General features: G+C 34.0%; 1 protein-coding gene across 1 annotated transcript in view; it reads right to left on the reverse strand.

Annotated features, from left to right (window-relative positions):
• Positions 1-363: 363 nt before the first annotated feature.
• Positions 364-25,710, reverse strand: part of STT3B (STT3 oligosaccharyltransferase complex catalytic subunit B) — an 85,982-nt gene continuing 60,635 nt past the window's right edge. Inside the window, exons 6-16 of the mRNA XM_019727747.3 lie at positions 20,384-20,482; positions 18,704-18,850; positions 17,731-17,779; positions 16,203-16,357; positions 13,786-13,997; positions 12,265-12,452; positions 11,208-11,379; positions 10,159-10,332; positions 7,904-8,017; positions 5,619-5,831; positions 364-1,983 (exon numbers count right to left, since the gene is read on the reverse strand). Of these exons, the coding sequence (XP_019583306.1) occupies positions 1,903-1,983; positions 5,619-5,831; positions 7,904-8,017; positions 10,159-10,332; positions 11,208-11,379; positions 12,265-12,452; positions 13,786-13,997; positions 16,203-16,357; positions 17,731-17,779; positions 18,704-18,850; positions 20,384-20,482 (1,604 nt within the window). The 3' untranslated portion in view covers positions 364-1,902. The remainder of the gene's footprint in view (positions 1,984-5,618; positions 5,832-7,903; positions 8,018-10,158; positions 10,333-11,207; positions 11,380-12,264; positions 12,453-13,785; positions 13,998-16,202; positions 16,358-17,730; positions 17,780-18,703; positions 18,851-20,383; positions 20,483-25,710) is intronic.

Consider the following 25,710-nt stretch of genomic DNA (forward strand, 5'->3'; position numbering starts at 1 on the left):
AACTGAGAAAGGTGAGCGATCGATCATTCCTACTCTGAATGAGACAATTCTACAATGAAGATTAAATACCAGGACTTTATGAAGCAGGGCTGTTGTTAGAGTCCTATCCTCATTTAATTAAATGGAGACAAAATTGCTATGTAGCTAGGTGTTCTCCCCCTAACTGATAAAAAGTCAAAACAATTTTTTCATTCTGGGGTAAAAATAAGGCAAAACAAAATAGTTAGGTCTAAATTGAACTGACTGAGCACTTCTTTTCTACACATATTCTCTAAAACCTTTGTAAAAGTGAACAAGAAAGGAAGGATGTGTTTAGTACTCTAACTCCTTTGAAACACAGAAGATTTGTAAAAGACACCACACTTAACACAAAACTTGAATTAATTTTATTTTCCCTACAGTCAACAATGTCTCTGCATCGAATTTTAAAGCAACAAAGTAAAATAAAATCCCCCAAATGACAAGGTATCAGAAATCCAGATTTAGTTACACTTTATTTGTGAAAATGTTCAGCCATTTTATTGGTCTGTAAAAGAACCACCATCTGGGTCAAAAATGAATTCTATAAATCAAAGAATATTCTACACTTTGGAAAAGAAAATCAGTAACATTCTCACTGAATATTGTAAATTACACTTTTCTTCATAAAAGGTACATACTATTCTGCACTTTTCCACCAAAAGCAGTGGTGTAAGTTATGCTTGTTTTATAAAAAAAAGTTATATCTTGTGGCAGGAAAAACCCTTTCTCTTTTCACTTTTACTAAACAACTGGAGAAAATTCTCAAATCTATATAAAGTTGCCTATAAGCTGGAAAAGTGAACATGTTCAATCTCCATTTATATTTTTAGTGCATTTTTGACAACCATCACATTTTTAATAAAAGTAAGAAAATGCATATAGCATTAAAGAGTGTTTCATCAAATGCTTTAAGGGATTAAAAAAATATGGAGCAGACGACAAAAATTATCGTGATGGATGAAACTGTTATAACATGAGAAGTCCAGGCAAACTACAAATCCTTGGTCTCTGGACACCTGTCCACTTTAAGAGTTTTTCCCTTAATCTCTTACATGTAAACATAGTGCTAATCTCAGTACTAAGAGACTAACTCCATCCTGGTAAGCAACATTCTGTGCAGTTGCCATGATTTCCAAAGGATATAAATTTAGCCCTTGAATGAACAATATATGAGATCTGCTCTGTTAAGTACCTGGTGAAAATAACTGCTAACAGCAGCAGTAATATGTCAACATAAAAAACTATTTGAATCAATTAGTTACTCAGAGGTTCATCTTTGAAACAGCAGCTTATTCTTAGAGCAAACAGTAAGCAACAGAAAAATGTACATTTGATGAAACATTCTTTGCATTGGAAAAACATGAAAATAAATATAATTCAAAGAATTATAATTACGTTCCTAATACCTCTTTCTCAGACCTGTACTAGTTTACTGGTTCAATAAGCTCTCACATCACATTTTGTCATTTGTAATTTATATATTGCTATTTGGGTAATTCAAATAAAATGTAAGTCTTGTAAAATAATAAAAACATTGACAAGTATGCATGTGCCAGGGACCAAATTAGAAGGTTCTTTGGTGCAATTAGTCCAAATTCTCAGATTTGAAGGATAAATGTACCAATAAAAACAAAAACAAAAACCCTGCTGTTAGACATTTACAGCAGTGCTCTGTCTTGCTTCACATGACAAATCGAAAACAGCTATTCTCAATAAGCCAATTTTATTTTTTAAATCAGGCATTGCCAGAAAATTTTGTACATTAACCTGGACCAGTGATGGTTCTGTACCCTCTGTTGCTGTGAAACATGACATGAGCTAAAGGCAAAGACCGGTTCTCACAAGGACAACTGCTTCAAGTTAGGAACCAGAACAGTATATTTAAACAGTCTTCTTAGATATTTTCTTGCCTTTCTTAAAAACGAGCTTATTTTTAATGTAGCCACGCTTCCTTTTCGTAGTCTAAAAAGAAAATAGAATACATGGTATTAGCACAGGTTCCCTACAGATTAAATACACACAGTTCACTGTACTGTAATGAAGACTCTCGTAGTCTCAGCTCTTCCTATGGCTGAACTCCTTGAACAGTCAGTGAGCATCACTGACTCTTCTACGCCGAGTATACTGAGATCCAGGACAAACCGGACTAGGTCCCTAGCGTTCGGATGAAATGACTACCCGGGCATTACTCAAATGCATACTGCATACTCTTTACTCACCTCCCCTCTCAACCACTTAATGCTTAGCTGTAATAATTACATTTCCAGGTATGAAAGAATATAACACTAAACTAAGGAGTCAGAAAATGTTTATGCTGCTCCTGGTTTGGCCTCCAAGAATTTGCTGTATGTCAGAAATACACATTAACTAGTAACTTTTAGAGTCAGTTTTATTTGTAAAATGAGGATGATTGTAAAAAAATAAAACAAATAAAATTACTTGGCATATTCTCCAATTTAGGTAGGAAAAAAAGCACTTAATAATGAAAAGAACAAAAACCAAAAATCCAAGAAAAAAACCGTACTCTTCCTTGAGTTTCATAGATCTTTAAAAAATAATACATTTTTCTTAACACTTCAGGATCCCACTAAACTACTTTCAACAGATGTTTTCTGGTATAAAAAACCAAATTAGTACAAATGTGGTGGCAGAAATTACTGCAAAAATGTTTGCTACGTTAGAATCCTATAAGATAAATCATATCGGCACAGGTATCTGCCAATCAGGTATACCCACAGATATTGAAAAAAGGAAATAGTGTTTTGGAAACAAGTAATTTAATGCACTATCAAAGCACTGGGTTAGCAGAGGCTGAAAACTCAACAGATTGATTGCTCAATTCAATTTTTACATTTAAATACAACTTTTAGAGGAGGTTTCAGAAACTTAACATAAATCATGTACTGTGTACATTTATGATGTTCAGTTTAAAATAATTGATAATTTTTTCTAATAGTGACAAGAATACAAGGACAAGGCAAAATGCAATCCTTTTTAAGGTTACAAAAAGTAGCTGCTGTTAACCTGTTCACAATATATGTTAACTTATTACTAAGTTACTAAGGCAAAAAGTAAAAAAATTCAGAGGGCACAATTTAAAAAAAATTCAAACCAGGTCAATGAGTTAGTTTTTTTTTTTTTTTATCACCATTATGGTTTCTAATATGAAACCTTTCTGTGAGATCATATAAAATGCCCTGGGTCTAAGCAAAGTAGGTAGCTCGGCCCTCAGGGTGTTTTTCTCGACGGGCAGTGAGCCCTGCCCAAAAGCCTTTTCTGCAGCCCTGGACTACAATTCCTAGTGCCTCAGCCATGTCAGCTTGGCAGTGGCAGGAAAACTCCCAGAATGACTGCTGTATCCATACCCTCCACCCTCAAAGTAAAAACCAGGGTGGAGAGAGGAAAGCAAACAAAAAGCATTCCTAGTACTAGTACACAGCAGAGAACATAAAGCCATGGAAACCAGAAATTCAAGATCCATGTTGTTGGCTACTAGAGTATGTCTGGGGCATACAAAACAGACTATCAAAATCTTTATCCATTCACTTATTTATTTTTTGGAAACAATGGGAAGACAAAAGAGGTCAGATTAAGAAAATTCACTATCATCAGGCAGACAAGTTCAATGGCCGTGTTTTTCAGAAAAAGTAGACTTAACTGGGCCTAGATGTTTTAGGAGTAACTGCCTTGAGACTAGTGGCATTTGCTTTGACTTCTGCACTGATGTGACTCACCAGTTTCTCCTACCACATGCGTGTGAGAAACCAGATCATTTGATGTAAAGACTGGTAAGTGAATCTGATATGACTAACATGAATGTCAGCTGTATGTGACATATTTAAATACATTAGCCTAGATATGGTAATCTATATCTGGCACAGAAAGTATTCATTTACAAAGTTTCTATTGACCTATCTATCATACAGCTATACTCAGCACTTTTATAGTACAAATTAATCTGTATTCTGAATATACAGAGGTTGCCAAAAAAAGTACACATTGTAAGAGAGGAAAACTGTATTAAAATTGTAATACTCAATATATACCGATAACAAAAGATGAATACAAGTCACATTTGACTTCTGCAATTACAAGAGGTGCTCAAAGTGGTTGCCATCAGTGTCCAGACACTTTTGATTATGCAAACTACTGCTTCAGCATAGATAACATCTCTTAAAATGTGTATACATTTTTTTGGCACGCCTGGTATTTGAAGTATATTTTAAGTAATGTAAAGGGATAAGACAATTGCTTCAATGATTTAAAATACAGTATAGTCCCCTCTTACTCACGGTTTCAGTTATGTTGGTCTGAAAATATTTAATGGAAAACTCCAGAAATGAACAACCTTTAAGTTGTAAATCTCATGCCAATCTGAGTAGTGTGATGTAAAGTTGTGCCATCTATCTGCTCTGCCCCAGCTGGGACGTGATTCATCCCTTTGTCCAGCGTCTCCACACCGTACACACTCCCTTAAGTTAGTCACTAAGTAGCCCTCTTGGTTATCAGATCCACTGTCAAAATATTGTAGTACTTGTGTTCAAATAACCCTCATTTTACTCAACAATGGCCCAAGAGTAGTGGTGCTGACAACTTGGATGTGCCAAAGCGAAGCCTTGTAAAAGCACTTCCTTAAGTGAAAAGGTACGTATGTATAAGAAAAACCAGTTTACATAGGGTTCGGTACTATCTGCGATTTCAGGCATCCACTGGGGTCCTTGGAAATATGCCCCGAATATAAGGAAAGACTACTGTAACTGATGCGAGCAATGTAAACTGAAGCACCTTTCAAGGCTTAAGACTGAAAGCAGTCTAATAATAATTAGTATTATAAGGATAGTACTTTAAAATACAACTTAACATTTCCTGTTTCCCATCTCCCACAGAGGGCAACCTATATAAATACTCATTTTTACTAGTCTTTTATAGCAAAGATTAGATGTACTTGGCTTAAGTGAGCAAGAATGACCTCCAATAATATATTTTATATCTCATTAAATATTTAGTAAAAAAGAGCTGTAATGATAAGATCATCATAATTCCTGCCTACACACTTTGTCATAATTACATTTGACACTAATTTCCTTAAGAGAAACCATTTTTTTTTTTAGATTCTATACTCAACCAACTCAAGCTTATTCTTTACTCAATGATTAATAAAGTACATCATACTAAGAACAGAACGTGAAAATGCAATATAAATTTGTTTTGACCAAAGATGAGGAACCAATTCTCGCTGTATTAATTGTTTGGCATTTTTACTTTCACAAAGGTTCAGAAAGCAATGATCAGACACGTCTTACTTTATGAATAAGTCTTACTAATGGGAACGGCACAAAATAAGCCATAACACCTCTGGAAAATCTCAGCTTTGGTTCTCTGATAACTACTAAGCTATCCAAAAAAAAGGTGCTGTTTGGGATATCTGAGTGCTCAGTTTGAAAGCAGGCTAGCTTGCTATTTGCTTTTTATATAAACCATAGTCTTTATAGACCTGGCAAAAGGAAATTTATTAGCAATTTTCAGTAATTATTTTTCAGACAAACCAACCAACCTTGTGTTACCCTTTTACAGACATGACTTCACTTGGTACCCACCTTCTTTGACAAATACTTCTGTTTTGGGATAATGTTGGTGATTCGAGGTTTGTGGTCTAGTGTCTCCCTGTTATCAGGTGCTTTCACTTTATATATCCTTACAAGCCAGTGTTCTGATGTAAAGGCCTCCTCCAAATGCTTGAATTTAATGTCCTTGTTTCCAATCTCAGCATTACGTGTTCGATCAAAACCTGGGGGTGTACGAAAATCCAGCTGCAAAAGTGATATTAGTACTGGATGTTAACTATATTAGAAAACATTCAGTATTAGGAGGTAGTAAATGTTATCATTAAAGTAACTCTCCACCTTTAAACTAGGAAAACAGAACCAGAGTAATGTATTATAAATGGTTCTCATATGCTGCTAACTAGAAAGGAAGAGAGAAACTAAATATATCAGAATTAGAATTTCACTGAATCCTTAGAGTGGATGAGGAGCCTGCAGGCATTAAAAAAACCGAAACAGCAAAATGAAATCCATCAAAGCCCTTTTTTTTAGGTAGTAAGGGAACACACAGAGGGGCTTCTTTTCTGCCTCAGGGTCTTACACTATCTATCCTCTCAGCCTGAAAGTTCCACATTCAGCTCTTTTGCATAGCTGGCTGCTTTCTTCCCTTTGGTCTCAGCCCAAATATCATCTCTTTGGGAAAACATTTTCTTGAGATTAGTAGTTGAGAAGTCTCCTCCACTATTTCCTTATCTTTTATTCTATTGTGTTCATTGTCAATGTTTTTATTTATTTTAAAAAATTACCTGTATCCTCCACCAGGATGTAAGCTGCATTGTGACTTTATCTTATTCAGAGTGGCTTTATCTCCCCAGTGTTACTTGCTCAATAAATGCACAAGCAAGCAGTGAAACTACAACCTGACAGTGGGAACTACAAAGGAAGTTTAAAAAGCCAAACCAAGGGAGGATTTATGAGGAATAAAGAGATTTTGAAAAATTGGGGGTAGGGGAGAAGACTAAGAAATTCTCAGACAAGTTTATGTTGACACACAAACAAAGCATAAGCGAAGTCAACTTGAAAGCAAACCTAAATCTACTACTCTAATGACGGAATTACTTGTTCTTGCATATCTACGCAATAGAAAAGTTATATACTTCACGTCTTAAACATCTATTACTCTTAAGTAGGGAAGGCACCAAAATGAACGCATGCCAGAGCATGGCTTAAAACTTGATAAACTTAAAGGACAGGAAAAAAACTCCTTTGGTACTTCATTAGTGAACAGAGAAACTAATCTTTGACGCATTTTCTGAGGTAGCTAATTATTATGGCTGAAGTGCTTCTTTCTTAGCAAGAGTTTAGAGATTAGGCAGTGGCCTTTAGAAGAAATCAAAACAAAAACAAAAACCTTAATTTAGTAGTAAAATTACTGTCTATTTTTTAAAAGCCACCTACAGAGTAATTCCAAATTAACAGTGATGAACATTATCTTGATCCCTGGTGTTTGCATAAAATTAAACAAGCAATTTTTCCTTCTAGTATCAACCAGAACACAATGTGGAATAAGGTAGCTTTCACTGAAATCTTGGTGTGGACATTTAACTTTTATTATAGCCATGCAATGTAAGAGCCATAAAGAACCTTAGAAATGAAGTCATCAGTCCAACTCATTCTATTATATACAGAAAAGAAAAAAACAACAACCCAGGGACGGTATGTCTTGTCTAAGAGTTATATGACTTGACAGAGCCAGATCTAAAACCCATGTATTATGCCAGTAAATCCATTGTTCTTTTTGGCACAATGTCTCTGTGCACATTCACTCATTTTGTGGGTCCTTAAACTTTTGTACCACATCATTCTAATTTTCTGGAAACTCTGACCCAGATAGTCCTAGCTATCTGTGGTAATGAAGAATAGGGATAGAGTGAATATCTGAAGTGTCTATATAATTAAACTCTTTAATTTCAGGTGTTTTCCCCACCAAGCAGCGAAGTAACCCACTTAATACCACACTGTTTCCTAAGCTGGAAGACCTCTTACCTGGAGAACAATGTCTTCAAAAAGCATGAGGCCAAAAGGTTGGATGGCAAGTAAAAGGTTGGATTTGACCCTAGTATTAATATTTTGGAAATAAATATTTGATCTGAAATTTTTTCCCTAATTTTTCACATCGAAGTTTCAGAAATCTAAATTTAATGGAGGTGGAAGACTCTAGATATGAACATTGTTCTTACAGCACAACAGAAATATCATTATCTTGTGTTCCAGATGCAAACAAAATTTTTAAAATATTCCTTTAAATAAAGATTATAGAAAAACTGGATGTAACTAACCTGCATTTCTCCAAATCTGTAGTATGACATTTTATACATAAGGCAATTCAACAAAGTGGGTGATCCTGCTTTGTCTACACGGAATTCTCCTTGTGGGGTGAAATAGTCACTTTCCTACAAGAAAAAAACCCAGAAGTTTCTGTGCCAGTTCAATTTAACACATTCAAAGCTATAGGTTTCCCTCTACATTTCTCTCTAAGAACCAGCTTTTAGGGTATCTTCATAAAGTCATATTTAGTTGCATCTCAAAAAAGTATTGTATCAGAGAATTAATTTATAAATTAAATGTGATCCCTAAAAAAGCCCACAAAACGATCATACGTCTTTTTTAAAGCTGAATCTAGAAATCATTCATAAAAAATAAGAGTATCCAAGAAAACACAGAAAAAGAACAATACTCTGTTGGAGGGAGAAAAGGCCATTAATGCTACCAGATTTCAACCATGATATAAAACTTTAATTTAAAAAGCATGGTACCAACACTATGGTTTTAATACCAGGTGGATTCGCTCTCTCCAACTTCCCCATCCTCATTCCCATTACTCCTTTTGAGAGTTTTCTTAATTGTTGTTCTTTATTTTTCCTGTGAACTCTAAAATCAATTCTTTAGTTGGGATGGGCAGTGCTTAAAAAACCCTAAGAGGGCGCCAGTTTGGCACTTTTATAAATAGAAATTGTCTAGAAATTTACCATACAGAGGTACTTGTACGCGGGTAAAATAATGTGTAGAAAATTATTTAAGAAAATGACAAGTGATTACTATGGGCTCGTTTTCTTTTGGGTGGGGGTAAACTTATATTGTATATTCTTTTATATTTCACTTTTTGAACCATGTGACTGTATTACCTATTCATAAAGTTTTAAAATAGTGAATCTAAAAAGCATAGGAATTCAGAATTTCTATATAAATGTTCAAAGCATGTATCTGGAATTATCACGTCACAATTTTAAGACTGCTAAAGGAAATTCACAAAAGAAAATCACACACTGGGAAAATTAAGATTAATTTCTACAAATAATTATTAATTATAGTTAAGGAAAAATGTCATAGTATTTACATTTGAACAGGAAATCCAGGGCTTTGCTCTATTTCATCCCTGTCACATGAAACATATGCATATATTCTCCCAAAGGTTCTTTTATTCTGGAGCAGTGGTGAGTCTCACTCTCATCTTTTGTGCCTTCATCATGTAAACCACAATGTTGGGTACCTATCCTCTAAGAGGTTACAACTCAGTGTGAGATACATGACATAATCTACCTACAAAACAGGTTGTATGTGATTTAATGATGAGTACAGATATGAATGTACCAGAGAAGGGTTTCTGGAAAGAGGACAAATTTGTGGTGGGTAAGGTAGCCCAAGAAAGAGAAGAGTATAAAATACCATGTGTCAGATGTGTCAAGGAAAGAAACCACAGGGCAAGTTTCATGGGCTAGAGTAGACTGACAGAGTGGGCAAAAATTAGTAGAGGGACAAGAGGCCAGTAAAGAAAGCAAAGTAGTAAGGGGTTTGCATTCCAAGCGAAGGAGTTTGGATTTTACACCATTGCCCCATTAGAGATTACGGTGTACAGCAGCCATTAGGCTGAGGCTTCATCTACAGTACTCCAAAGTCTTGTAACAGCGATACAAATGAATTATTCCTGGCATCCCCATCAGAGATAACCTGAGGCTGCCTAAGTCACCATTATAACACCAGAACATAGGACAAGACCTAGTGCTTTGAGCATATAATGCTGACCGGCCCAAAATAACTTGCCCATAGCACGAAGATGATAGTGGCAGGGTTTTCATTCGAACCCATGTCTGTCTGGACCTTTCAAGGTCCTTTTCCTTAATCTATGGAAGACTTTTAAGCTGTAAAATGACATGATCAATGTAACGTTAGATTGGGAGATGGAACAAGACTAAGGCAAAGACAGCAATTTCAAGGTTACTGTCCTATTTCAAGTGTATGATCATAAGAGTCAGTAACATAGTGGAAGCAATGGAAATGGAAAGAAAGCGCAGAAGTAAAGCGAAGGAGTCAAAGCAAGAGTCTTGACAACGGATTGCTTCAGAGGGGAAAACAGTGGTATCAGGCATGGGTTTCAAAAGTTTTATGACTGGAAAAATGCTTATAGTATATTTAATAAACAGTAAAGTCAGAGTGAAACTAATTTGGGGGCAGGATGATGTGATTAGCAAGATAAGAATTACTTGGACACTGTGAGCTGCCTTTCACAGACCTGAACTGATGAAGAGTTTCTTACCCGAATGTCTTTTGGATGTTCCCCTTCAGCTATCCTAACCATCCAGAGAAACTTGTTGATGTCATCACCAGAATAGCCAATAACCCCTCCAAAAATAACCAAAACATAATCTACATCAAGACTTCTCATGATTTTATAGGCTGCTGTTTCATTTGAAGACATAGCTTTTCCCACCTAGAGAATAAAAAAATGAGAATGTGTGTACTTAGTCCCACAATATGCTAAAAATGAAAATTAATGTATATTTTTACCTTAAGATAGAATGCATCTCAAGAGTTTGACTTACATGAAAGTTTTACAGAAATTATTTTCTATGAATTCAATAAATTTACTGACATTTATAAACACCTCACTTACTACAACCAATTATAGCAGAAATCAGAATACAAGTTCTAATATTTTGCTAATAATTAAATTTCATGAAATAAGCAGGCAAGCTTAAAAGAAATAAAATTTCTCATAACCTCAAGGCCAGGAATGACCAGCTATCTAACTAGCACAGATATATTCTCCTCAGTCTACCAAACATCTGATGATTAGCTACAACACAATTACAAATATGTAAAACTCATTTGGTTAACACCCGTTATCTATTTAAAATCTTTAAAGAACAGAAAAGTGATTACCTTATATAAATTAGTTATTTAATAGAGTGAACATAATTTACACGCCTATAAAATACAGTGCATTTGTTTCACATATTTGCAAATAATTTTCTTAATTTATAAAATAGAAAATACAAGTTTAGTGTTTTAAAACTTTCAGATTTTGTCTAATTTTACAGTGAGCTAAATATATCATGAGATCTGCTAGGAATCAGCCTATAATTTTGAATGATACTTAAATAATACCATTCTTAAAAACAAAATAAATATGTATTACCTTGAACTCACTTTATTGAATGAACGTATAAATGTATAAAGAGGAATTCTGAGAATTCAGCAAGCAAAGAGTACTTTTACCTTCATTTTTCCTACTTAATCACAAGTAAAGCTTGATTGCTAAGTAGTAAATAAAGACTTGTAATGTTGATCTTGTTTACCACTTACCAGTGCTATGTGGCTGTTATTCCAGGTGTTATTATCCACCAAAGTAGTTCTATTAGCCATTCCAGCTATCTGATAGCCGTAATCCCACCAAGACATCACTCGGGCATGTTCATCTGTATTCTGCCTTAGCCAAAAGTAAGCTTCTCTAAAATCATCTAAGATATTCCTGGTGCTGAAAAAGAATCACAAAATCCTTTTAAATGATATCTATAAATATGAAGAGGGTAACTTAAAATCTTGAGCTACAAAGCCACTGAATAATTTCACGTTAAGGATAGTTAAGTAAAAGCCTCAATGATGGGGGCGGGGGAAAATCAATGAAGAGCTAGACTAATGCTTTTTAAACTTTAATGTGCATACAAATCACCTGGATATCTGGTGGAAAAAAAATAAAAAGCAGATTCTGGTTTAGTGGTTCTGGAGTGGGGCCTGATATTTTGCAAGTCTATCAAGCACCCAAGTGAAGCAGAAGCTGGAGTGGGAGAGTGGAGAGCCAATATATAAGTCAGCTGTTATTCAATCATCACCTGGAGGGCTTATTAAGCACAAATTGCTTAGTCCCACCCTCAGGCCTGATTCAACAGGCTTAGGTGGGATCAAGAATTTGCATCTCTAACAAGCTTCCTGGTAATGACTTTGCTGTACAACAGGTTCTTGAATAATTTTCCTTGTAAGTTATAACACTGATGAGATGCCATATAAACTTAACTCTTGTTCAGTTCATCTATGGTAAAATTGGTTTCATTGTATGTTGTTTTGATTAAAAGTCACAGGACCTATCAACAACATTAAGTGAAAACTTACTGTGTACCCAAGGACCACATTTTGAGAAAACCTAATGTATATGTTATATATGCAAAGATATTCTGGACAAGAGCATGAAATACAATGATTGCTATCCATATCTTCCAAAGGGGCTGGGCTGGGGGGCAAGGCACAAAGAAAAACATGGTAGATTCAAAGATACCCTCAGGAATATTCTATCTTTGAATTCTAACTTTTGAGACAGAGAAAAAGGATAGTATAAAATCCTTTTGTAGCCAAGTGATTTTCTTACCCGTCGTGATTGTAAGAGGCCAGGACCACACTTGGACTGGAGTAGGCATTGCTTGTGACCCAGGTACAGTGGACTGCAAACATCATCAATAGCATCAGCATCAACATGGTGACAATGCTTTTTATATTAGGACCTAATCCCTCTTCAGTTTTTTCCTGTTCAGTTACATGTTTCCTCACTTTACCTGCCTAAAGATACAAAAAACTGGTTAGACAGATTCATCATTTGACTTTTTTCATTAAGATACTCAAGGGGGAAAAGTTGAGAGCATGTTAATCTGTCAATTTAATTCTTTGAGAAGGAAAATGTATAACCATCAGGTATTCTTGTGTGAGTGATACAATGATTTTTAAAAATTATCAAGGTGGATTCTGAAGTCAAACGTGAATGAGGTTTCCTGGGACTATACCCAATACAGGAGCTGGTCACAGAGCAAAGTATCTCCACTAGGGAGCTGTTTCCAAATCCTGTTGTCCCTATGTTTTACTTAAACGTAAAGGAGATATCCAAATGGACTCCTTCTGGCAACCTTTTCTTACAAAATCCAAATTCCTCATCCTGAAAATGACACTGTCCAGCTATAATCCAGACCACATAGAACTTCAGTACAGGACAAAAACTGCATGATCAGAATCAATCTTTCAGTTTCCAAACCCCAAAGCCAGTACACTTGTTAAAATGAAGATTCATTTTTGAAAACTACATTAAAAAGAAGAGAACAGAACAGAGTCATAAGTTCTAAACTGCAAGGCTAGTTTAAAAAAAACACACCACAAAATAGAACATAACCACAAACACGAAAGCAGGTGCTTATTAACGCGAATCTGTGTGTATTATATTGGATCTATAGTAAGGAAAGAAAGAATTTCAAAGTGAATACTTATACTGGGAAGTTTCATTGCTTATTGGTATTTTAAAACCTAGTTAACATTCAAATAAAGTTTAATAATGTCATCCAAGACAAGTGCTCTACTCATAATTCTTCCAAGTCTTTTCCATACTTGCAACAAATAGAATCTTGCTGTGACCTGAGAGGTTAAAAATAAGTTACATCATACTGGCCAGCTGCATATTGCTAACAAACTAGAGGCTTTCTTTTTTAAAAGGTACTTTATTCCCTTTATTTTAGTATTCAATCAGCTAAATAATTAAAAAGTTTACATGGAATGTGGACCTCAAGAATAAGCACTTGTGCAAATGGTTTCAGAAGGATTTATAGTGCTCAATTTTATGTAATTTAGTAGAGCACCAAGTTTCTGCTCTCAAAAATAGAGGTGTTCTCAATAAAACCTGACCAAAAATAAATGAAAATTCCTTGTCTGATTACATTCTATTTTCTTATTGTGAGCTAAATGACCAACCAGGATTAGAATTTTGAGGCAAACAGTAGAGAACAACTTGAAATGTCACAGTTTGTCTAAATCCTTGCTTAATCACGTTTCTTAATATGTATAGTTCTTACTGTGGTGGAAAAACCAAAGCACATAAAAATTTTTAAAGGCCTTACTTTAGATTCCCCACCTTATCATACAAATTTCCTGGGTTTCTTTTGTCATCCTCATCACTGCTGTCCTCCACAGGTGGGTTTTCCCTCTTCATGTCATCCCCCAAATAGTGCTCAAACACGTTTGAGAAGGCAATTGCAGACAGCATGCAGACGACTGGCGTCAGAGTCAGCATCAGCCTCACCATCACGCCAGCAAAGTAGACAGCGCTGATTGCATACAGAGCAACTGCAAAGACAAGCTCTTTTAAAACACTTCAGACAAGAAAATGTTCACAGGAAACTAAATATTTAATACCATATTATAAACCAAATCTAAAAATAGACAGACATCTCATAAAAGAGCTAATTGTTTTTAAATTGATAATGCTGACCAAATGATTTAATAGTCATATTTAGAAATTATAACTAATGTTGACTAAATAAACACTGCATGTCAACAGTTTAGAGAAATGTATCATGATTCAAATTTAATTATAGTTATTATGGGGAATGAAACAATTCATTATTTGTCAATAGCATCACATATTAGAAAATCCCTGGCTGATGGATGAAAACACATTTGGTGAATTATATTATCAGGCACAGTAAGTTTACAGTAGAATCAAAGTCTATGAAAAGCTAGTGCCACTATCTGGCACGAAGTCTGCTTTAAAGTAAGAGCGGGATGAGAAGAATATAATTAGTCAAAGTTACTGCTAAAAGACTTTAAAAAAATTCAAACTAATTCCCAACAGCCAAAGCCTTCCACATAATGTGCTAATCAGAGGGAAAGGCTCTACTACCATTTCTGGCTGAAGGTTTTACGAGTAGACTATATGACTTTATAAAGTCAATGAGTCATCTGAGCTCTTCTCTCATCTGAAGCTAATTAAAATTTATTTTCCTGACTAAAAATACATGTTATTAGACCATGTTCTTAAGTGTATAACTCACTGAATTTTTATATATGCACACCCCTATGTAATTACCATCCTTATTAAAACATAGCACATTTGTGTACCTTCTCAGAAGGATCCCCCATGCCTCTTCCCAGTCAGTAACTGCCCTCCCCGCACCCCATAAAAAGCATAATCACTATTTGGACTTTTAAAGCATTAATTTAGTTTTCCTATTCTTTAACTTCATAGAAATGAAATTATATAAAAATGCTCTTTTGTACTGGGCTTTTTAAAATTTACCAGTGCTATTCTTTTATTAATTGCTGTATTGTATTGCATTATACAAATATATCAAAATTTATCTATTGTACAGCTGATAACTTCTGGAATATTTCTAATTAGGGACTATTATGGAAAAAGTTGCCATGTACATTCCTAAACATGTCCTTTGTTGGACATATGCACACACTTCTCCTGGGTATATGCCTAGGATTGGGACTGCTGAGTCATAAGGTGGGCAATATCTAAGCTAAATCTTTCTTAATGATGCAATATTAACATGGCCTTCTCCAGAGGCACTGATCTATGTAAACTAGAGAAGAATGAGTGTCACCGTTTGATTAGAACTCATGTAGGTGCTATTTTTTTCTCTCCCGACTTCACTCTGGAATAGTAACTTGAGTGTCACTCATGGTCCAGGCCCCATACTTTACTTGTACAAGTTTAAGTCCAAGTCCTAGTACTACAGATTATTTACTCGTGTGACTGTGCATATTACTTCTTTTTCAGTTTCAGGTTTTATTACATGCAAAACAGCCCCAGGATACTTTTTGTGATGATGGAATCAAGTATAAGTCTTTGGTATCTGCTTATATTATCCTTTATATTTTGAATGCCAGATCCTGAATGCTTGCTTTTAAATAGTTTATAATTCTAAGTCTTCTAAGTTGAAAATATACACAAATCTATCGGTGAAGAGGGTGTTTACTTAAAGGTGATTCTTACTTCATTACAAAATGTACTCTGCACTGAAATTTCAATGATGGGACGCCCCTGCAAACTTCTTCCTACCATGTTTCCCCGAAAATATGACCTAACTGGAAAATAAGGCCTAGCATGATTTTTCAGCATGACATCCCCTGAACATAAGCCCTAATGTGTCTTTTGGAGCAAAACTTAATATAAGACCCAGTCTTATTTTCGGGGAAACAGAGTACTTAATCAGATCTAACTTAAAGTTAAGTCAAGAATAAACTGTAAATAAAGTTATAATTTCCAATCCTCTGCCACAAACTATAATATTAATCTGTCAGAAAAAGTAATAAACTGACTGAAAATTTTATATACTAGTCCTAAGTTAAAACAGTTATATATATATAAGAGTATATATAATGCAAATTCACTGGATTTTTCTTAAGATTTATGCAAAATAAGGGGGGAAATTTATCTTGAGTACGCAGTTATGCAAAGAACAACAAAACTTTAAAGTGATAATCTCAATAACAAAAATAAACAATTGTTCTAAATCAAAGTATTCATCAAAAATCTCTTACCAAATACTCTTTCATCGTTGATATTTTTAATGCAGAACCATAGGCCTGCTGGGAAGGTACACACAAGAATATGTAGATCAAAGAAGAAAGACACCCAAGTTGTAGGTTGATGCTCAGACACTGATGCAATAATTGGAATGTGTATTTTTGCATACCTGGTATTGAAAAAGTTAATATTATTTAAAATTAAATGATAGAACAGTTCTTTTCAGACAAAAAAAATTTCTTTGATTGTAGATATGGTTCCTATTTCCTATCCCGTCTCACTTAAAATTACATTCCAATGTAAACTGCAATATTGAATATAAATCTGGTCCACAGTGATAAAACTAAAATATGCCCTCCTTAAAATTGGGCGAGTTATCTAAGGCCAATTATATTATAAAAGTATTGGTTGTATTTAATACAAAAATCTTTGCTCAAACAGGAATTTGTTCTGCAGTTTAACTTAGCATCACCTATGTTTGCATCAACAAGGTTTATTACCTTTTGGACTTATTACTGGCAGATATACCTTGTCCAGTAAGAAAGCATATTGTCTCAGTACCTTTCTTAACAAGGCAATGGCATAGGGGCAGATGAGGGAAATGGAAAGGACAGGACAAATTATTTCTGAAATGACCTGAGATTTCAAAGTAATCCATTAAAGTTGAGAAAGCAAAGATAAGTATGACTGATAAGTATTTAACCCAGTAATTTAACCTAATCAGAATAACTACAACAGGGGTTTTCCCTCAAACTCTCACTGGCTGATCTCTTCAAATATGTATCCACATGTTAGTTTCAGTCATTCATACATAATTAGCTTATGCCCTTTAATTAAACCTGGGCATGAACCCTTTTGGTATCACATCAAAAGGTAGGTCCATTCAATAAATTGTGGTAGGTTTTTAAAGAAGACAGAACAGTGGGAACAGGGGCAAGAGGTAAATTACCATCAACAGATATTTTTTTTATCCTTAGGAAAATATTTTAGGGATAAAAAGTTTTACTGAACTAGTTGTTAAATTTAAAACCAAATTTTAAAATTAGGTCATTTTATAATGGCACTCTTAAAAAACACAAAAATATTCTCTAGTATATTTAATAGATTAAAAATATCAAACTTAGATAATGTGGCATTTGAAAAAATTTAAAATTTTTTCTTAACATCTACAGCATATGGGTTTATTACATAACACCTAGTCTTAAAGATAAAAAGTTAAAGATTACTAATAGATGGCAACTTTGAATACACTGGTAAAAATAAAAATCAATTATTAAAATTGCACAAATGTTTCCTGAAATGTTTCGACAAAACTAAAAAAAGGAGTTGCCCACACAGAACATGACTTATATATCATACTAAAGGTGCATTCCAAACAGGTATTATAACAAAGCAAAATATAAAAGATTCAACATTTACTAAACTAGTATATGGTAGGTACTTTAGAAATGTTGCCCAAGTACTGACGAAGATACTGACAATAAGAACAGAGGGAAAAGGGCATTTTAATAAAATGAGGGCAAATAACTTATCCGCACTTACCCAGTATCCCACAATGAGTAAAACCTGCCACTCCATGGTGCAATGTAACCTTGGAAGGAAAAATGTAGAGGAAATTAATCGGCCTTTTTATTGCTTTTGTTTGTTTTATTGGTTTTAAGTTTACTGATTATTATGGATTAAGTTAACCTAATATTAGAAGAATTTCAGTTTTTTCTTATAGGTGACAACATATTTCACAGGGCTGGCAGTCAGATAAAATAAGGTAAGTGATCAAATAAAAACAAACATTCATGGAGATTACATTACCAGAGAAACATAAGTTGACAGATAAAATTATAGGAAGTTTTCCAATTCTTCCTTAAACTTCTAGTTGACTAGTCAAATAAAGCTAAGACAGTAAGATAGCATTGGATAATTTTTAAAAGGGGGGAATTGTTTAAGCAATCTAATCTAGTATGTCAAATTTAGATAAATTATCAAGATGATTTTAAACATTCATGCCTTTAACTCCTATCAATTAATTCTTCATGATTTTATGAGCTAGGCTGGTACATTCACTTAACAGATGGAATACTTTTAGAAAGAAGATTGACTTGTTCTAGGGACTAGTGAAATCAGCATCAGAAAGTAACTTAGAATCCAGAAGCAGACTGAAACTAATTTGGTAGATTGTTTAAAAGTAGGGAAGAGAGAGAACATGCAAGCATGCAGTAGAGGTTAACATCGGAAACTTTGAATTATACAATTTGGGCCTGTTCATCTATCAAGAGAAGGATGCTAGAAAGTGAACTTATCAGATCCTGAAGCAGTAAAATTAAGATACTGTTAAAAAAAAAAAAAATCACAACTTGTAGTGCAATTCATATTGTAGAACCTTTGGCTATTATTTTATTATTTGTAAAGACTACACAGTATTTGACCCCCTAGGATAAATGGAACATGCACAAAATTTGTGAAACAATTACCTTTTTGAATAATCTAGAGTCAAGATTCACATCCTACTTACACCTACCTGTGTAAGTCAAATAGATGACACTAAGGAACACAGCACCTGCAGCTACTGATACACCCAAAAAGAAAAGGGTCTGGAACTCTTGTTTTGTTAATCGGTCTCTCAGATACTGCAAGAAAGCATAAGCTTGCAGCAAGGCAAAGACACCTAATCAGAGAAAAAGGTCATATAATTAACAAAGCACTTTTCCAAAGACATTTAAAAATGTTAATTTGGAAGAAATACTTAGAAAATCCTGTACCATTCATATCAAAGACTAGTCATTTCATCTAACCAACATCTCCCCTGTCAAATGACAGTTAATCAATCCGAAGATTTACTAAAGGATACAAATGACTTGGATCAGGAAAATCCTGATATATATAGTCACTGTTCATAGTTGAGTGATGGGATGTGACCTCAATTACACACTTATATAAGATTCTAAATTAGTAGATATAAGAGTGAGTGCTAAGATAAACAAAATTAAAGCAGCAATAGCTAAAAGTATTTGTCAAAACGTACAAAACACAATACAAAAGCATTAAGTATAAAACTAAAAGGATGAGAACCCTAACCCATCTGGAATACTGATTTTTCTTTAAAAAAAAATTAGCAATAAGGGTTATTTTTAACAATATGTTTTCGAATGATTAATAAATATTATCAAGTATTTAGATTTTAGGAAATGTAATAATGCATATGTATAGAGTCAGGTGATTGTGTGTCTACATAGACAGTGCTATACACAATTGTATACTCCAAACTGAATTTACATTTCTCTCAAACTACTACTTGGTAATTTTAAAACATCACATTAGAAATAAAAGTAAACGTATTTCACACATTTAAAAGTGCTATATAATAGTAAGTTGTGGGTTTTTAACATTTTGGGGGAGTGGGATGTTACAAGAGTCTCACTAAGAATCTGATGATAAAAGCTATGGATGGGAAACATTTGAGATCTTGCTCCCCAGCATGTGTCATCAGTTTGGCTCAAATAAACTCTTACAAGTTCAAAAATAAATAAATGAATAAATAACAGCTATGGAACATCACCTCAGAAAATTAAACACATGAATATTTATAAAATGTTACAAATAAAGTAACTACCCACAGCCTTCATATGGGCTATGGACCTCACATTCAGAATCTCTTCCAAAGTTTTATTCACATAGCTCCCATTATCTTGTTACTTGTGACCCAGATTAATAATGCCAAAGTACTCTGCTTATATGGAGGGGAATTATATGACTTTATAATTAATATAAAGGCCATTAATTCCAGTTAGTAAATATAGATAAAATATTTTAGTGAGAGGTAAGGAACATAAAAATGAAATGTTCCATCTAAATTTGCTGAAATGGAAACTCAGTAGTACAGTAACTCAGTGTACAGATATTCTGTTTAATGTTTGTTTATACAAGTGAATATTATTTAGTGTTCGCAAGTAACATGAATTGTGCAAAACGAGATGCTCTGCTTTTCAAAACAGCAGTGGCTGAGAAGATAGGCAATTTTGAGAACACAATAGCAGAAAGTCTCAATAAAACTATGATATTCTTATTTTACAGTGGTGATATTTTAGAACCAATATGATGAAAATTAGAAAACGAAAAAACTCACTTTGTTCCCTTGAAGACTGTCTAGTCATAAAGTCATATATTCTTTAGAGGAAGGAAAATAAATATTCTCTCATACCTGCAGCTGCCATGTGTTCACTTGTTCTGATTGGCTGAAATCCCACAAAGGGTATCTGCATGGATAATATTAAACCCACAATGTAGAAAGTGCTATATGCTATAAAGACAAAATAGGAAACAATGATAGTTTACTACTACATTAAGTATTTCAAACATAAATGTATACATAACTCTTATCTTTTTAGCAAAGTTTTAACTGAACTTAATTTTAAGAACAGACTCTTGAAATGACTGTTCTACTCTATGCTATTTTATAGTTAATCATACATCACAAATCACGAAAATTCTTTCTGCCAATTTAAAAAATTATTTTAAGTACTTTGTTTTGTAAAATATAATTTAGAACAGTTAGGAGACTGGTGCTTCTTTCTTCTCCCCAAAATGGAAAACTTTTTCAATCATTAATAATCATTGCTATAACCCAAGAAGCTACATAATATAGAAATAAGTAAACACCATTCCTATTGCCATTAATCTAAAGTATGCATGACCTAGTGAATACTTATCATCATCTCCATATATGAAGAGCTGTTATTATCTCAAAAGCTCTCAAGTATTTTATACCCTTTTTATAGTCTCCTACTACTTTTTGTATAGTATTTAACAGTTAAAAAAAAAAAAGCCAGTCCACTAAGTTTTCTGTGATTAAAGAAAAAAAGGACTTAGTACACAGAAGTTAAGCCATAAAACTGACTAGTTATTGAATTTACTAGGTTCTAATAAAGGAAACCTATTTGCTCTTGCCACTGAGTATATTATAATATTCTTGGCTTGTATCAACCTAAATGTATAGGCAAATTGGGGAGGGGTTACAATCTGTCTAATAAGACTTGTTTTGCATTTAGGTGTTCACAGACCACTATAAGATAATTACAGAGAATATTGGAATTGCTGTAATAAAAAATTATTTAGAAATGAAGATAAAACCCATCTGAAATAAGTTAATGTGAAAATTATTCCATTTATAAAGCTTATTCACGTCATTTTACGAAGCACAGTCAATATTCAGTTGTTGGCAAATAAAATACTCTATTAGAAAAAAAGACTGGAGTTAAATTATGGGCTAATGGTTCAAATGTTAAGTTGCCTCCCAAGCTGTCTCGTAAGAGATGACTACAGTGTTAGGAAAAGGATAAGAAGCTCAAGTAAATTTAATAGAATGGACCAATGTATGTGAGTAAAATTTCTGATGACTGCAAGCTAATGGTGATCTAGGAGTCTGCAGAAATAATCCATCCCATATAATGTACTTTCCAGATATATCAATGTTGGAATGGAATTACTCTCAATGAGGTATATGAACACAAATGCAAAAAAGTTAAGTAAATAAGAATTTCTCTATCACATGATTTGAACTGTCAGTCTATTTGGTTGACAGGTTTTCTAATATCAATATGTTTCTTCTACAAATCAATCCTTTTGTAGATATCCTGACAAAGGGTTTGGACAAGAAGATTTATAGATTAACCTAAGATTTTATGATCAACAGGCCTTTTAAACACCTGGAGCTGAGAAACCAAACCCCAATCAAACCTTAGACAAATATTGAACACAACAAAGGCACAACTAGAAAGATCAAGCCTGAGAAAACCTTATGTCATTTATGCGTTTTAATTATAGTTAAGTCCACTTACATCCAAACACCACAATTTCTGAGGCTGGATTTCTCTATTTTATAAACACAAGTGAACAATGAATATTGTAACACTGTCATGGAATTTGGATTAAATATGATAAATGGCACATCTTGACAAAAAGGTGAAGATTTAAAAGAAAAAATGAGGTGAAATATAATCATTTTAAAGTGACCAAATCAGGGGCAAATCATTTTAAAGTGACCAATTCAGGGGCATTCAGTACATTCACAATGTTGTGCAACCACCACCTCTCTCTCGTCCCAAAACGTTTTCATAAAGAGAAAACTCCATACTCATTAAGCAGTTGCTCCCCATTCCAGCCAGCCCAGCCCAAGGCAAACACAAATCTCTGTCTGTCTGTCTCTCCGGATTACTGGCTTGTTCTTAATTACAAAAGTCATGTATTTTTTCCCCCCGTTTGTTTTAAAAAAAATACAGTAAAGAGTGGAAGTCTCTGGTCCATTGACTTCCCTATATGTCACATTTTTCAGCAATAACCACTAAAAGGTATGGTGGGCATAAAAACACACATTCATATTCTCTCTCTTCAAATGGAGCTACACTGTGCTTGGCAGTGTAAAATTTTCAGCAATTACTTGTTTGGGAACCACTAATGAAATTTCTTGTCAGGGATTTGCTCAAGTACATTTCCAGACATATTCAAAAAAAGAATAAACCTGGTAATATTCTCAATTCAGCGGTTTTATGCAACTTCACAAAGACATTTATTGTTACTAGTAAAGAAGAAAACAGTTCATACAGAAATAGATGCACTAGGGTTCAAGTTAATAATAAGAGAAATGGAGATAAGTTCAAAAGAAACTCAATCTCAGAGAACATTAAAGGCTGGGGCGGCGGCTTTCATTTGTATTACTTTGTAAACATACTGCAGGTTAGTATCAAATAAAGCTGACCTAATGTAAACAGACAAGTGCTCAACATTTTACCTTTGAAATTCCTCTATCCAAACTAGCCTCATTTATACCTACTTTATATGCACCAATGACACAAGGCTGACAAACGCAATAATCCAAAGATAACCATTTTCTTTTAAGAGAATTGGATTCATGTCTTCTGTACTTTATATTTTTTGGATCACTGATCCTGAGATGTTTACATAGGGGGATATAAGTTCTATTTCATAGCACTCTCTGATACACAGATAAGTATTTCCATTAAATAAAATTCAGGATTGCTTGTCAGGTTATATAAAATATCACTTGCTTAATATTGCCCTTCTCCTTGAGTATGTAAAATTAGGTAGATATCAATTTAAATCCCATGTACAACTCATATTTTAAAACAGAAAATAAGAATTAGATACACCCAGTAGAAAGAAATAGTGAATTAACTCTCAATTCTTAAAAATAAAGACAATCTCTACTGCAAAATGAAAACATGTTTTTCTCCAGGCTATGTACTATAGCATCTAACAGTGTTCAAGACATTCTAAAAATACAAAATCTTATTAAGAGCAATCCTATGCTGTAAGAGTTAGATATCTAATTGGGAAAATCAGAGATGTACACAAATAACTACAATACAATAAAGCAAGTACATGCGAGAATGATGAAAAAACCTTCGCCCTATAGAAACTTAGAGGAGGGAGAGATTTGCCTCTTCTGGACATGAGCATTGAAGAAGCAATCAACCACACCAGTACCACTCTCTAATGTTCTCAGACCACCTCAACAATACAAACTGACAGCAATCATTCCCCACCAATTCTTCCTACCAACTCTCTAGGAGACTTGACCAAACTACTATACACATCTATTACAACTTTGTATCTAGCCGTGTTAACCTACTTTTCTTACCCTTTACACCTGAAGAATAAAGCTTTCCATCAAAGTAGTGAGTTCTAAGGAAATGCACACCACCAGTAGTAATGTTGTAAATCATTTATTACACCATGAAAATGTGACCACACTGCCATCCTGTGGAAGCACAGTTACTGACATTCACTACTGAAGATCATACTCAAATGTGTTAGAAAAATTACCATTAGAAATATACAGTCTATTATTCTTTGATTATTTTTTACAATAACAACAACAACAACAAAAAAGAAACCTCTTTGATTTGGAACAAATAGTAATCTTCTAAACAGAGCCTAAATATCTTTCACTCTTAAAGTACTTAAAAAAAAAAAAAATCTAAGAGGGGAGGTGGAAAGGGTGGGGGGTGGGGGGAGACCAGACTGATACAGAGAAGAACAAAAACCACTTCTGTTGACTTAAGATGCACAAATGAGTTGTTCTGTAAGATAAAAGGCATTGAAAGGTCTGATTCAGATTCCACTGAAATTTTAGTTTTCAAGAAGCTCCTGAGGTTCCCCAAACCAAACAAGTATCTTCTATGACAAAGTGTCAACTTAGGATGCCTAATGTATCTCTTCCATTGGGCTGTTCCTGAATTATTACACCCTTTTATTATAAACCAGTAATCTAGTAGAGAAAGAGGCTGCTGATTTTGCTTATAAACCTTATAGTAGTATTTAATTTTTTCACTTACATACATTTATTACCTTAAATTTTAAAATTATAAATAAAAATAAGCATGCCACTCTATTAGAAGTTGTGTTTTAGTTACTATTTTGTACTTTATATAACACTTTGCTGTTATTTCTCCACTACAATTCTCATAATCAAAAATAGCTGTAGTGAAAATTTTCAGTTTTTAAAAAAAAGGAATAATCTTCAGACTCACATTGGGGTTTTTATCTCCTCAGTCTTTATAATCACTTCTCTCAGCCTCTGGAACTGTTTTATCTGGCTATTCCTTCAAAATTTTACCACCATGGACAGAGACAAACACTTAAATAGCACTGTGTTATAAGCAGTTTTCACACATTAACTCATTATCCTTAAAACTCTGAGGTAGGAATTATTATCTCCATCTGACCTATGAGGGCATAAAGGCATAAAGAAATTAAGCAATTTGACCAAAATTACACCACTAATAAGTGACTAGGCCAGGAACTGAATCCAGTTAATTTTGCTCTGCAGTGCATATTCTGACCCTCTGTTAGGGCACTTCGTATTTATGATTACATCACCACAAATCCTCTGTAAGTCTGTTTCTATACTATTTTCCGCTCACAAGATCAATGTTTATCTAAATGAATGGGACTATATCAAACTAAAAAGCTTCTGCACAACAAAAGAAACCATCAACAAAACAGAGGCAACCAACCAAATGGAAGATTATTTGCAAACAACACCTCTGATAGGGGCTAATATCCAAAATATATAAGGAACTCATACAACTCAGCAACAAAAAGACAAACAATCCAATTAAAAAATGGGTAGAGGACATGAACAGAAACTTCTCCCAACAAGACATACAAACATGGCCAACAGATCTATGAAAAAAATGTTCAACTTCACTAGCTATTAGGGAAATGCAAATCAAAACCACCATGAGATACAACCTCACACCTGCTAGAATGGCTATCATCAAGACAAATAAAGCAAGTGTTTGAGAGGCTGTTGAGAAAAAGGAACCTTTATACACTATTGGTGGGAATGTAAACTGGTACAGCCGCTATGGAAAACATTATGGAGGTTCTTTGAAAAATCAAGAATAGAATTACCGTATGACCCAGCAACCCCTCTCCTGGGTATCTACCCCCAAAAATATGAAAACATTTATCCATAAAGACATATGTACTCCGATGTTCACCGCA

This window comes from Rhinolophus sinicus, chromosome 5 (assembly GCF_057876585.1).
Source record: "Rhinolophus sinicus isolate RSI-liver-muscle chromosome 5, RSI-T2T, whole genome shotgun sequence".
NCBI lineage: Eukaryota > Metazoa > Chordata > Mammalia > Chiroptera > Rhinolophidae > Rhinolophus > Rhinolophus sinicus.